At 23.5% G+C, this 15,091-nt stretch overlaps 2 protein-coding genes across 2 annotated transcripts in view; both read left to right on the forward strand.

The window, feature by feature from the left end:
• Positions 1-1,637: 1,637 nt before the first annotated feature.
• On the forward strand, positions 1,638-10,803 carry stlB (beta-ketoacyl synthase family protein; the record flags this gene model as incomplete). The annotated part of the gene is made up of 2 exons (XM_630426.1): positions 1,638-2,006; positions 2,266-10,803. 2 exons carry the CDS (start codon positions 1,638-1,640, stop codon positions 10,801-10,803), a joined length of 8,907 nt encoding a protein of 2,968 aa, XP_635518.1.
• Positions 10,804-11,810: 1,007 nt separating this feature from the next.
• The window catches only part of DDB_G0290841 (hypothetical protein), a gene marked incomplete at both ends in the record, with an annotated part of 4,793 nt that continues 1,512 nt past the window's right edge, over positions 11,811-15,091 (forward strand). The window contains 6 exons of the mRNA XM_630427.1: positions 11,811-12,165; positions 12,366-12,647; positions 12,734-13,042; positions 13,131-13,433; positions 13,521-13,865; positions 13,956-15,091. The exon at positions 13,956-15,091 is cut by the window's right edge and continues 1,512 nt beyond it. Of these exons, the coding sequence (XP_635519.1) occupies positions 11,811-12,165; positions 12,366-12,647; positions 12,734-13,042; positions 13,131-13,433; positions 13,521-13,865; positions 13,956-15,091 (2,730 nt within the window). The remainder of the gene's footprint in view (positions 12,166-12,365; positions 12,648-12,733; positions 13,043-13,130; positions 13,434-13,520; positions 13,866-13,955) is intronic.

Below are 15,091 nucleotides of genomic sequence, written 5' to 3' on the forward strand. Positions count from 1 at the left end.
TTTTAAAAAGACCAATCCCAATTAAAAATTGACCAATATTAATTTTTAAAAAAAAAGAAAAAAATTAAAAAAATAAATATAATTATTATTATAAACTATTTTAAAAAACATTTATTAAGAATTATATCATTAATCTTTTTGAAGTATACAAGTAATTAAAATTATTTTTATTTCCCCCCCCCCCCCAACCTATTTTTTTTTATATTATAATAGATCAAAAAAGTAATCTTTTTTTTTTTTTTTTTTTTTACACAAATATGTCAATAATTTCATTTTGAACTATGAAAAAATTTTGAGTTTTATAATAAATTAATATAGTTCTCGGCGTTTATTTTTTAAAAAAAAAAAATTGTTGTTTCAATTAAAATAATATTTATAAATATGAGTATGAATCTATTATTAATTATTTTTTAAAAAATATATTTTATATTTTTTAAAAAAAAAAAGTTTTAACTATAGATAAAATTTGGGGTCATTATTAAAATAAAAATGAAAAAAATTAAAAAAAAATAAAAACCAAAGTATATCAATTTCATTGGATGATCTAAAACAATATTTATTTAAAATTAAGCCTCTTTTTAGTGAAATACCGATTCTTAAAATAAATAATATTTATGTATCGGCTTCCTTTTATAAATTTTTTTTTTTTTTTTTTTTATTTTTCCTTTATTTTTTTTTTAATTTTTTTTTTTATATAAATATATGATTTTATTCATTTTTATAAAATCAATTCATTTAAAACCTATCAATAATTATAATAAGGGAATAATAATAATTTAATAAAAAAATAAAAAAATAAAAAATAGATATAATTATACATTTTAGTAGTCAATCTTTAATTTATAAAATAACAATTTTTTATTTATTTATCTGTTTATTTAAAAAATCATTAAAACCGATATTTATTGTAAGGAAATTTTTTTTTATTTTAATCAAATCTAATAATAAGTGCAATGATTGATTTTTGTGATTTTTCAGATTTTTTTTTTTTTTTGATATTTTTTCCATAAACATATTTTTTTTTTTTTTTTTTTTTTTCTTTAACATTTTTTTTTTTTTTTTTTTTTTTTTTTTAAAACAATTTTTTTTTTTTTTCCTTTATTAATTAAAAAAAATTATTAAAATTATTAAAATTATTAAAATTAAATTAAAAAAATTAAAAAAAAAACTTTTTTTTTTTTTGGGTTGGGGGGGGGGGTAAAAAACCTCTTTGTTTTCAAACAGATCTAACACTAATTTTTTTTTTTTTTTTTTTTTTTTTTTTTTTTTTTTTTTTTTTTTTTTTTTTTGGATTAATTTTTTTTTATTATATTAATTTATTACATTAATTTTTTTTTTTTTATTCATTTTTTTATTATAAAATAGAATTGTTTAAAACATTTTCTTTTTTCAATTATATTTTTTTTAATAATTAATTATTATTATACTTATAAAATACATTTTTTCTATTTCAAATTATAATATTTATTATATATTATTAAAAATAATTACAAAAAAAAAAAAATAATAAAATAAAAAAATAATTAAATTAACCACCCCCCCCACCAAAAAAAGAAAAAAAAAAAAAATAAACTATTAAAAGATTAGTGTAGTAATAATAATAATAAAAATAATAATAAAAAATATATATTTAGAATATGAACAACAACAAAAGTATAAACGATTTAAGTGGTAATAGCAACAACAACATTGCAAACAGTAATATTAATAATTATAATAATTTAATTAAAAAGGAACCAATTGCAATTATTGGAATTGGTTGCAGATTCCCAGGAAACGTTTCAAATTATTCCGATTTTGTTAATATAATTAAAAATGGTAGTGATTGTTTAACTAAAATTCCAGATGATAGATGGAATGCTGATATAATTTCAAGAAAACAATGGAAATTAAATAATAGAATTGGCGGTTATTTAAAGAATATCGATCAATTTGATAATCAATTTTTTGGAATCTCACCAAAAGAAGCTCAACATATTGATCCACAACAAAGATTATTATTACATGTAAAGTATTAATTAATTTTATTTTTTTAAATCTATTTGGAAAGTAAAAAAAAAAAAAAACATATATAGATAAAAATAAATCTTTAAAATTTATTTTTATCTATATATGTTTTTTTTTTTTTTTTTTTTTTTTTTACTGAAAATTTTTATTTTTTTTTTATTTTTTTTTATTTTTTTTTTTTTTACTTTCCAAATTTTTTTATTTTTTTCTAATTTTTTTTTTTTTTTTTTTTTTTTATTATTTCATTTTATTAAATAGCTTGCAATTGAAACATTAGAAGATGGAAAAATTAGTTTAGATGAAATTAAAGGTAAAAAAGTTGGAGTTTTTATTGGATCATCAAGTGGAGATTATTTGAGAGGATTTGATTCAAGTGAAATTAATCAATTCACAACACCAGGAACCAATTCATCATTTTTAAGTAATAGATTATCCTATTTTTTAGATGTTAATGGACCAAGTATGACAGTGAATACAGCATGTTCAGCATCAATGGTAGCAATTCATTTAGGATTACAATCACTATGGAATGGTGAAAGTGAATTGTCAATGGTTGGTGGAGTGAATATTATTAGCTCACCGCTACAATCGTTGGATTTCGGTAAAGCAGGTTTACTAAATCAAGAGACCGATGGCAGGTGCTACTCTTTTGATCCACGTGCATCTGGATATGTTAGATCCGAAGGTGGAGGAATACTACTATTGAAGCCTTTATCCGCTGCCCTCAGAGACAATGATGAAATCTATTCATTACTTTTAAACTCTGCAAACAACTCCAATGGTAAAACACCAACTGGTATCACCTCACCAAGATCACTATGTCAAGAGAAATTGATTCAACAATTACTAAGAGAATCGTCAGACCAATTTAGTATTGACGATATTGGCTATTTCGAATGTCATGGTACAGGCACACAAATGGGTGACCTCAATGAAATCACAGCAATTGGTAAATCGATTGGTATGTTAAAATCTCACGATGATCCATTGATCATTGGTAGTGTGAAAGCCTCGATTGGCCATCTTGAGGGTGCAAGTGGTATTTGTGGTGTCATTAAATCAATCATTTGTTTAAAAGAGAAAATCTTACCACAACAATGTAAATTCTCTTCTTATAATCCAAAAATACCATTTGAAACTTTAAATTTAAAAGTTTTAACAAAAACCCAACCTTGGAATAATTCAAAAAGAATTTGTGGTGTAAATTCATTTGGTGTTGGTGGTTCAAATTCAAGTTTATTTTTATCATCATTTGATAAATCAACAACAATAACAGAACCAACAACAACAACAACAATTGAATCATTACCATCATCGTCATCATCTTTTGATAATTTATCAGTATCAAGTTCAATATCAACAAATAATGATAATGATAAAGTTAGCAATATTGTTAACAATAGATATGGCAGTAGTATTGATGTTATTACGTTATCAGTTACATCACCAGATAAAGAAGATTTAAAGATTAGAGCAAATGATGTTTTAGAATCAATTAAAACTTTAGATGATAATTTTAAAATTAGAGATATTTCAAATTTAACAAATATTAGAACAAGTCATTTTTCAAATAGAGTTGCCATCATTGGTGATTCAATCGATTCAATTAAATTAAATTTACAATCATTTATTAAGGGTGAAAATAATAATAATAAATCAATAATATTACCTTTAATTAATAATGGTAATAATAATAATAATAATAATAATAATAGTAGTGGTAGTAGTAGTAGTAGTAGTAATAATAATAATATTTGTTTTATATTTTCAGGTCAAGGTCAACAATGGAATAAAATGATATTCGATTTATATGAAAATAATAAAACATTTAAAAATGAAATGAATAATTTTAGTAAACAATTTGAAATGATTTCAGGTTGGTCAATTATTGATAAATTATATAATAGTGGTGGTGGTGGTAATGAAGAATTAATTAATGAAACTTGGTTAGCACAACCATCAATTGTTGCAGTTCAATATTCATTAATTAAATTATTTTCAAAAGATATTGGTATTGAAGGTTCAATTGTGTTGGGACATAGTTTAGGTGAATTGATGGCAGCTTATTATTGTGGTATCATTAATGATTTCAATGATCTATTGAAATTGTTATATATTAGATCAACACTTCAAAATAAAACCAATGGTAGTGGAAGAATGCATGTTTGTTTATCTTCAAAAGCAGAGATTGAACAATTGATCTCTCAATTAGGATTCAATGGTAGAATCGTAATTTGTGGTAATAACACCATGAAATCATGTACAATCTCTGGTGATAATGAATCAATGAATCAATTCACAAAGTTAATATCATCACAACAGTATGGTTCGGTGGTGCATAAAGAGGTTCGTACAAATTCAGCATTTCATTCTCATCAAATGGATATTATCAAAGATGAATTCTTTAAATTGTTTAATCAATACTTTCCAACCAACCAAATCAGTACAAATCAAATCTACGATGGTAAATCATTTTATTCAACTTGTTATGGTAAATATTTAACACCGATTGAATGTAAACAATTATTATCATCACCAAATTATTGGTGGAAAAATATCAGAGAATCAGTATTATTCAAAGAATCAATTGAACAAATCTTACAAAATCATCAACAATCTTTAACATTTATTGAAATTACTTGTCATCCAATTTTAAATTATTTTTTAAGTCAATTATTAAAATCATCAAGTAAATCAAACACATTACTTTTATCAACACTTTCAAAGAATTCAAATTCAATTGATCAATTATTAATATTATGTTCAAAATTATATGTTAATAATTTATCATCAATTAAATGGAATTGGTTTTATGATAAACAACAACAACAGCAATCAGAAAGTTTAGTATCATCAAATTTTAAATTACCAGGTAGAAGATGGAAACTTGAAAAATATTGGATTGAAAATTGTCAAAGACAAATGGATAGAATTAAACCACCAATGTTTATATCATTAGATAGAAAGTTATTCTCTGTTACACCATCATTTGAAGTTAGATTAAATCAAGATAGATTTCAATATTTAAATGATCATCAAATTCAAGATATTCCATTGGTACCATTTTCATTCTATATTGAATTGGTTTATGCTTCAATATTTAATTCAATCTCAACTACCACCACCAACACCACAGCATCAACAATGTTTGAAATTGAAAATTTTACAATTGATAGTTCAATTATAATTGATCAAAAGAAATCAACTTTAATTGGTATTAATTTTAATTCTGATTTAACTAAATTTGAAATTGGTAGTATTAATAGCATTGGTAGTGGTAGTAGTAGTAATAATAATTTTATTGAAAATAAATGGAAAATTCATTCAAATGGTATAATTAAATATGGTACAAATTATTTAAAATCAAATTCAAAATCAAATTCATTTAATGAATCAACAACAACAACAACAACAACAACAACAACAACAAAATGTTTTAAATCATTTAATTCAAATGAATTTTATAATGAAATTATTAAATATAATTATAATTACAAGAGTACTTTTCAATGTGTTAAAGAGTTTAAACAATTTGATAAACAAGGTACATTCTATTATTCAGAGATTCAATTCAAAAAGAATGATAAACAAGTCATTGATCAATTATTATCAAAACAATTACCAAGTGATTTTAGATGTATTCATCCATGTTTATTAGATGCAGTTTTACAATCTGCTATCATACCAGCAACAAATAAAACTAATTGTAGTTGGATACCAATTAAAATTGGTAAATTATCTGTAAATATACCTTCAAATTCATATTTTAATTTTAAAGATCAATTATTATATTGTTTAATTAAACCATCAACATCAACATCAACATCACCATCAACATACTTTTCATCTGATATTCAAGTATTTGATAAAAAGAATAATAATTTAATTTGTGAATTAACAAATTTAGAATTTAAAGGTATTAATTCATCATCATCATCATCATCATCATCATCTACAATAAATTCAAATGTTGAAGCTAATTATGAATCAAAAATTGAAGAAACTAATCATGATGAGGATGAGGATGAAGAATTACCATTAGTTTCAGAATATGTTTGGTGTAAAGAAGAATTAATTAATCAATCAATTAAATTTACAGATAATTATCAAACTGTTATTTTCTGTTCAACAAATTTAAATGGTAATGATTTATTAGATAGTATTATAACAAGTGCATTAGAGAATGGTCATGATGAGAATAAGATATTCATTGTTTCACCACCACCAGTCGAATCGGATCAATATAATAATCGTATCATTATAAATTATACAAATAATGAATCTGATTTCGATGCTTTATTCGCAATCATTAATTCAACAACTTCAATCAGTGGAAAGAGTGGTTTATTTTCAACACGTTTTATCATTTTACCAAATTTTAATTCAATTACTTTTTCAAGTGGTAATTCAACTCCATTAATAACTAATGTCAATGGTAATGGTAATGGTAAGAGTTGTGGTGGTGGTGGTGGTAGTACAAATAACACAATTTCAAATTCATCATCATCAATATCAAGTATTGATAATGGTAATAATGAAGATGAAGAAATGGTATTAAAATCATTTAATGATTCAAATTTATCATTATTCCATTTACAAAAATCAATTATTAAAAATAATATTAAAGGTAGATTATTTTTAATTACAAATGGTGGTCAATCAATTTCAAGCTCAACTCCAACCTCAACATATAATGATCAATCATATGTTAATCTATCACAATATCAATTAATTGGTCAAATTAGAGTATTTTCAAATGAATATCCAATTATGGAATGTTCAATGATTGATATTCAAGATTCAACTAGAATTGATTTAATTACTGATCAATTAAATTCAACAAAGTTATCAAAACTTGAAATTGCATTTAGAGATAATATTGGTTATAGTTATAAATTATTAAAACCATCAATTTTTGATAATTCTTCATTGCCATCATCATCATCAGAAATAGAAACAACAGCAACAACAAAAGATGAAGAAAAAAATAATTCAATAAATTATAATAATAATTATTATAGAGTTGAATTATCTGATAATGGTATAATTTCAGATTTAAAGATTAAACAATTTAGACAAATGAAATGTGGTGTTGGTCAAGTTTTAGTTAGAGTTGAAATGTGTACTTTAAATTTTAGAGATATTCTTAAATCATTAGGTCGTGATTATGATCCAATTCATTTAAATTCAATGGGTGATGAATTCTCTGGTAAAGTCATTGAAATTGGTGAAGGTGTTAATAATTTATCAGTTGGTCAATATGTTTTTGGTATAAATATGTCAAAATCAATGGGTAGTTTTGTTTGTTGTAATTCTGATTTAGTATTTCCAATTCCAATTCCAACTCCATCATCATCATCATCATCAAATGAAAATATTGATGATCAAGAAATTATTTCAAAATTATTAAATCAATATTGTACAATACCAATTGTATTTTTAACATCATGGTATAGTATTGTAATTCAAGGTAGATTAAAAAAAGGTGAGAAAATTTTAATACATTCAGGATGTGGTGGTGTTGGTTTAGCAACTATTCAAATTTCAATGATGATTGGTGCTGAAATTCATGTTACAGTTGGTTCAAATGAAAAGAAACAATATTTAATCAAAGAGTTTGGCATTGATGAGAAGAGAATCTATTCATCAAGATCATTGCAATTCTATAATGATTTAATGGTGAATACTGATGGTCAAGGTGTTGATATGGTTTTAAATTCATTGTCTGGTGAATATTTAGAGAAATCAATTCAATGTTTATCCCAGTATGGTAGATTCATTGAAATTGGTAAAAAAGATATTTACTCGAATTCAAGTATTCATTTAGAACCATTTAAAAATAATTTATCATTTTTCGCAGTTGATATTGCACAAATGACAGAAAATCGTAGAGATTATCTAAGAGAGATAATGATCGATCAGCTATTACCATGTTTTAAAAATGGTTCTTTGAAACCATTGAATCAACATTGTTTCAATTCACCTTGTGATCTTGTTAAAGCCATTAGATTCATGTCATCCGGTAATCATATTGGTAAAATCTTAATCAATTGGTCCAATTTAAATAATGATAAACAATTCATTAATCATCATTCAGTTGTTCATTTACCAATTCAATCATTTTCTAATAGATCAACTTATATTTTCACTGGTTTTGGTGGTTTAACTCAAACATTATTAAAATATTTTTCAACAGAATCTGATTTAACAAATGTTATAATAGTTAGTAAAAATGGTTTAGATGATAATAGTGGTAGTGGTAGTGGTAATAATGAAAAATTAAAATTAATTAATCAATTAAAAGAATCTGGTTTAAATGTATTGGTTGAAAAATGTGATTTGTCATCAATTAAACAAGTTTATAAATTATTTAACAAGATTTTTGATAATGATGCTAGTGGTAGTGATAGTGGTGATTTTAGTGATATTAAAGGTATTTTCCATTTTGCATCATTGATTAATGATAAAAGAATTTTAAAACATAATTTAGAATCATTTAATTATGTTTATAATAGTAAGGCTACTAGTGCTTGGAATTTACATCAAGTTTCATTAAAATATAATTTAAATTTGGATCATTTCCAAACTATTGGTTCAGTCATTACAATTCTTGGTAATATTGGTCAAAGCAATTACACTTGTGCAAATAGATTCGTTGAAGGTTTAACTCATTTACGTATTGGTATGGGTTTGAAATCAAGTTGTATTCATTTAGCTTCTATACCTGATGTTGGTATGGCTTCAAATGATAATGTTTTAAATGATTTAAATTCAATGGGTTTTGTGCCATTCCAATCACTCAATGAAATGAATTTAGGTTTTAAGAAATTATTATCATCACCAAATCCAATCGTTGTACTTGGTGAAATTAATGTTGATAGATTCATTGAAGCAACTCCAAACTTTAGAGCAAAAGATAATTTCATTATTACTTCATTATTTAATCGTATTGATCCTTTACTATTAGTAAATGAAAGTCAAGATTTTATTATTAATAATAATATTAATAATAATGGTGGTGGCGGCGATGGTAGTTTTGATGATTTAAATCAATTAGAAGATGAAGGACAACAAGGATTTGGTAATGGTGATGGTTATGTTGATGATAATATTGATAGTGTTTCAATGCTATCTGGAACATCATCTATTTTTGATAATGATTTCTATACTAAATCAATTAGAGGTATGCTTTGTGATATTTTAGAATTAAAAGATAAAGATTTAAATAATACAGTATCATTTAGTGACTATGGTTTAGATTCATTACTATCAAGTGAATTATCAAACACAATTCAAAAGAATTTCAGTATATTAATTCCAAGTTTAACTTTAGTTGATAATTCAACCATTAATTCAACTGTTGAATTAATTAAAAATAAATTAAAGAATTCAACAACTTCTTCAATTTCTTCAAGTGTATCTAAAAAAGTTTCATTTAAAAAAAATACTCAACCATTAATTATACCAACAACAGCACCAATATCAATAATTAAAACACAAAGTTATATCAAATCTGAAATTATTGAATCATTACCAATTAGTAGTAGTACAACTATTAAACCATTGGTATTTGATAATTTAGTTTATAGTAGTAGTAGTAGTAATAATAGTAATTCTAAAAATGAATTAACATCACCACCACCAAGTGCAAAGAGAGAATCAGTTTTACCAATAATATCAGAAGATAATAATAGTGATAACGATTCGTCAATGGCAACAGTAATTTATGAAATTTCACCAATTGCTGCACCATATCATAGATATCAAACTGATGTATTAAAAGAGATTACACAATTAACACCACATAAAGAGTTTATTGATAATATTTATAAGAAATCAAAGATTAGATCAAGATATTGTTTCAATGATTTCTCTGAGAAATCAATGGCTGATATTAATAAATTGGATGCAGGTGAAAGAGTTGCACTCTTTAGAGAACAAACTTATCAAACAGTTATCAATGCAGGTAAAACAGTGATAGAGAGAGCTGGTATTGATCCAATGTTAATTAGTCATGTCGTTGGTGTCACTAGTACTGGTATTATGGCACCCTCTTTCGATGTGGTACTCATTGATAAATTGGGTCTATCAATTAATACTAGTAGAACTATGATCAATTTCATGGGTTGTGGTGCCGCTGTCAATTCAATGAGAGCTGCCACTGCTTATGCTAAATTAAAACCTGGTACTTTTGTATTGGTGGTTGCAGTGGAGGCATCGGCAACCTGTATGAAATTCAATTTCGATAGTCGTAGTGATCTATTATCACAAGCTATCTTTACCGATGGTTGTGTAGCTACGTTGGTAACTTGTCAACCAAAATCATCATTAGTTGGTAAATTGGAAATCATCGATGACTTGTCCTATTTAATGCCAGATTCAAGAGACGCTTTAAATCTATTCATTGGTCCAACTGGTATTGATTTAGATTTACGTCCTGAATTACCAATTGCAATCAATAGACATATCAATAGTGCTATTACAAGTTGGTTGAAAAAGAATTCACTTCAAAAGAGTGATATCGAATTCTTTGCTACTCATCCTGGTGGTGCTAAAATCATTTCTGCCGTTCATGAAGGGTTAGGTTTATCACCAGAAGATCTATCAGATTCTTATGAAGTTATGAAAAGATATGGTAATATGATAGGTGTTTCAACTTATTATGTTTTACGTAGAATTTTAGATAAAAATCAAACATTACTTCAAGAAGGTTCTTTAGGTTATAATTATGGTATGGCTATGGCCTTTTCACCTGGTGCTTCAATTGAAGCAATTTTATTTAAATTAATTAAATAAAATTAAAAAATAATAATAATAATAATAATAATAATAATAATAATAATAATAATAATAATAATAATAATAATAATAATAATAATAATAATAATAATAATAATAATAATAATAATAATATAATAATAAATAATATAATAATAAATAATATAAAACAAATAAAAATTATTAAATTTCATTTATTTAATAAATTAAAAATAAAAATAAAATTCTATTTTATTTCTTTATTTTTTTTTTTTTTCGAGCTAACTTATCTAGATTATTTCTTCGATTCCTCCCTCTATTATGATCAATACTAAAAATTCGAAAATCATTTTTTTTTTTTTTTTTTTTTTTTTTTTTTTTTCGACTTTTATTCAGTATAGTTATATAAAAAAAAAAAAAAAAAAAAAAAAAGAATCACTGAACATCCTTATACAAAAAATATAAAAAAAAAAAAATTATTTTATTTTTGCTTTTTTTTTTAATAATAGTTATTATTTATCTTTTATTTCGTTCCATTTATTTTAATTGTTTATAATTGAAAAACAAAAAAATAAAAAATAATATGACATGTCTGAAAAGAGTGATCTCTGTTAAAAAAAAATGAAAAAAATAGAAAAAGCTCGTCCTGAAATTTTTTAATTTGTATAATATTGTCTTTATGAATTTAAAGGGCCACAGAAAAAAAAAAATAAAAAAATAAAAAAAATAAATATGCACTAACTGAAAAGATTGACATTTTTACGAAAATAGTCTACAAAATGATACCTTTTTTTAATTAAAATTTTTCTGGGATATGGTCCAGCCCGAAAAATAAGATATTTATTTTCTCAACCCCATGTTAATCGAATCTTAAAAATTTGGTGATGATTTGGTTTGCTGCAAAAAAAAAAAAAAAAAAAAATAATAAAAAAAAAATAAAAATAAAAAAATGGTGAAAAAAAAAGAAAAAAAAAAAAAGAAAAAAAGGAAAAACATATTGAAGAAGTAAACAAAAAAAATAAAAATAAAAATAAAAAACATATATAATGATGAATAAAATAGTTTATTTATTATTTTTTTTTATAATTTTAAATGTCGGATTTGTGTATTCAAAATTTGACATATTTGATATAACACCACAAAATAAACAAATTTCATACCCAGAAAGTTACTCAAGCCACCAATGCGCCATTTATAAATATATTTTAGTAAAAAATACAACACAACCAGAAAGTATAGATAATATTAATCCAGCGAGTTTCTTTTTAACTTCCAATAGTGATAGTGCTATTTATTACCACTATTTGGTATTGGAGTTTGGAAAAGAACAACAAATCAATTTTACTGTTAATGGAATGGATACTGAAACTGGTTATCTAACAGTTAATTGTATTTGTAAAGGTAATTTATTTTTTATTGTTTTTTATTTTATTGTTTTTTCACCCTTTTTCATCCTCCATTTTTTATTAAAGTACTAGTAACAGTTATTTGTTATCAACCAAATTTCAAAAAAAAAAAAAAAAAAAAAAAAATTATCTAATTTGGTAAAACAATAAATAAAAACATATTAATTTAGTTTTATTTTTTTTTTTAAAAAAAAGAGATAAATGTTTCATTGATTACAATAGATATTATACAAAGCGTAACATGGAGTGATCATTTAAAGTATTCATCAATTGTTAGATTAAATGGAGTTCCAGATGAAAGTCCAAATCCAGGTGTTGATGGTGTAATATTAAATAGATTGGGAAATTCATTATTCCAAATTCTTTATAAAGAAATTTATTACACCAAAATATCACCAAACCAACTCCAATGGGATATTGATTTAGAATTTACAAATAAACAAATTTTAAAAGTTTCAGTTCCATTAAATCAATCAAGTAAGTTATTATTTTTTTTTTATCTCTCTCCAAAACTAGGATATCCAATTATTAACCATACTTTAAAATTAAAATTAAACAAAAAGATATTGGACAAATTAATAATGTATTTGGATTTGAAGTTTATAAACAAAATAATTATCAATATAATGGTTTTTTTGGAGGTGGTTTATTATTTAAATCAAATTCTTCTATTCAAAGACCAATTTATACAGTTCTTTCACTCGTGAGTCCTTATTATTTTACAATGACACCTATTTCTGGAGTATTTCAAAATGTAACATATTATTTAAACCTTTTCCCAATTGCACCATTTAATCAAAGTTTTTCATTAAACTCTCAAAATGAAGATCTTTCTTTTGAAATTAAATATGAAACTTTTATAGAATTTATAAGTAAGTTTTCTTTCTTTTTTTTTTTTTTTTTTTTTTATCTAAAATTTAAAAAATTAATAATATGTATTTAAAATTTAATTTAAACTAGGTCAATCTGTTTCTGCATATTCACCAGCCACTCTTAGATATGATAACAGCTCTAGTTCAATTGTATTTTATACAGGTTATTTTGATGGTGTTTCTCCTTATGACTTTAGATCATTTAAATGTAAGTCAAAAGGATTATTTGATTATGGAATAAACTATGCCTTCCCATTTGGATTTGTAAGTGGTAATAACGAGAATTCAGGAATGGGTATTTCAATACCAATGTCTCCAATTTCATCAAAGGATAAATTTGAATTCACATATGATAGTATTAATGTTCCAATTGATGTTTTTTATACATTAGGTAAGTTTATTAAAAAAAAAAAAAAAAAAATTAGATAAATCAGTTTTATTAATATCCATTAAATTTAATTTTTTTTTAAAAAAAAAGTTGATTCAAAACCATATCCATATATAACATCAATGGAAAAGATAAATATATATGGATTTAAATATATAGTAATTATAAATGCATATGATTCTTTTGGTGTAAAATATATCCATACAAGTGTGAATGGAGCATATATTAGAATTGGAACAGAATCATTGGTAAATGGAGATAATAAAAATGGAGTTTGGGAATTTTTACATGATGGAGTTAAATTGGGAAGTGATTACGTTAATTCATTTACCATTGAAAATTTTTACGATTTAAAACAAGAATATCAACCATCCTATCCTTTTTCAACTTCAAATATTGACCAAACATTAGTTTTACCAGAAATTAAATTAAGTGGTATGTATTATTTAATTTAATTTATAAAAATAATCTTAATTTAACTTTTATGATTTATTAATTTAATTTAATTTTTTTAAAAAAAAAAAGATAAAATTAATTTTTATAATGATATAAAAGATATTACATTTAAGTTTAATAATGTTCATATTACAAATCAAAGTGTAGATAATATTTTATATTTTACATTTGATAATATTGAAAATTATAAAGATTTATCTATTGGTTTTTCATTAAATGACCCAAAATCATTAAAAGATATGAATTATCAAAGAGATATTAATAATCAAGTAAATTTTAATGATTATACATTTGCTCAATGGGATGAATCAAATAGTAGATTTAGTGTTATGTTTAAAATGCCAGCAAATGTTATTCCAGGTGTATTAGATTGGTCATTAACTTTTTCAAAATATTATTCACTTATTAGTACTGCTTTACCAGATCAATATCAATTAAAAGTAGTTTCAGAAAATATTGATATCATTGGTCCAATTGTAACAAAGGTTATTAAAAAAACTCCAACTGATTTCGGAACTTTAAATGTTGGTTGGTTATTAACAATTGAAGATGAAATTAATGGTTTACTAAATGGTTTTATTACAATTAGAGGTGTTTTAGATTCATCAGTATACAATTTCACAATTACACCATTAACAGCAGTAATTGGAAGTGGTGATAAATGGAAAGCAGATTATTTAATTTCAATTCCTTTAGATGGTAGTTTAAATAATTATGGTTGTATTATTCAAGATTATAGAATTTCAGATTTAAAACTTGTTGATTCATTTGGTAATACAAATTCTTATAACCATAATGTTAAAGCTAATGATGGTTCTTTAGACTATTCTTTATTTCAACGTCCAAATCCATTTTACTTATTTGATTTAAGCGAATTGACATTTTCAATTGATAATACAATGTGCAATGCTGTTTTTGATTCAACTGGACCAAAATTAACTTCTTTCCAAATTTCAAAAACAAAAATCGATGTAGGTTCACAAGATAGATCAATTACCTTTGATTTTGCTGCACAAGATTTAGATAGTGGTTTGAAAGATGCTCAATTTCCAATTGTTTATTTAACAACTCAAAATCTTGATACTGCTCAATGTGTTTCTACTATTGTTTCAAAAACAGATACATCTACTAATTATACATGTACAATTGATGTACCATTAGGTTTTTCTTATCCATTAGGTTTCACAGTATCAGTTTATGGTTTC

Source organism: Dictyostelium discoideum, assembly GCF_000004695.1.
Source record: "Dictyostelium discoideum AX4 chromosome 5 chromosome, whole genome shotgun sequence".
Lineage (NCBI taxonomy): Eukaryota > Evosea > Eumycetozoa > Dictyosteliales > Dictyosteliaceae > Dictyostelium > Dictyostelium discoideum.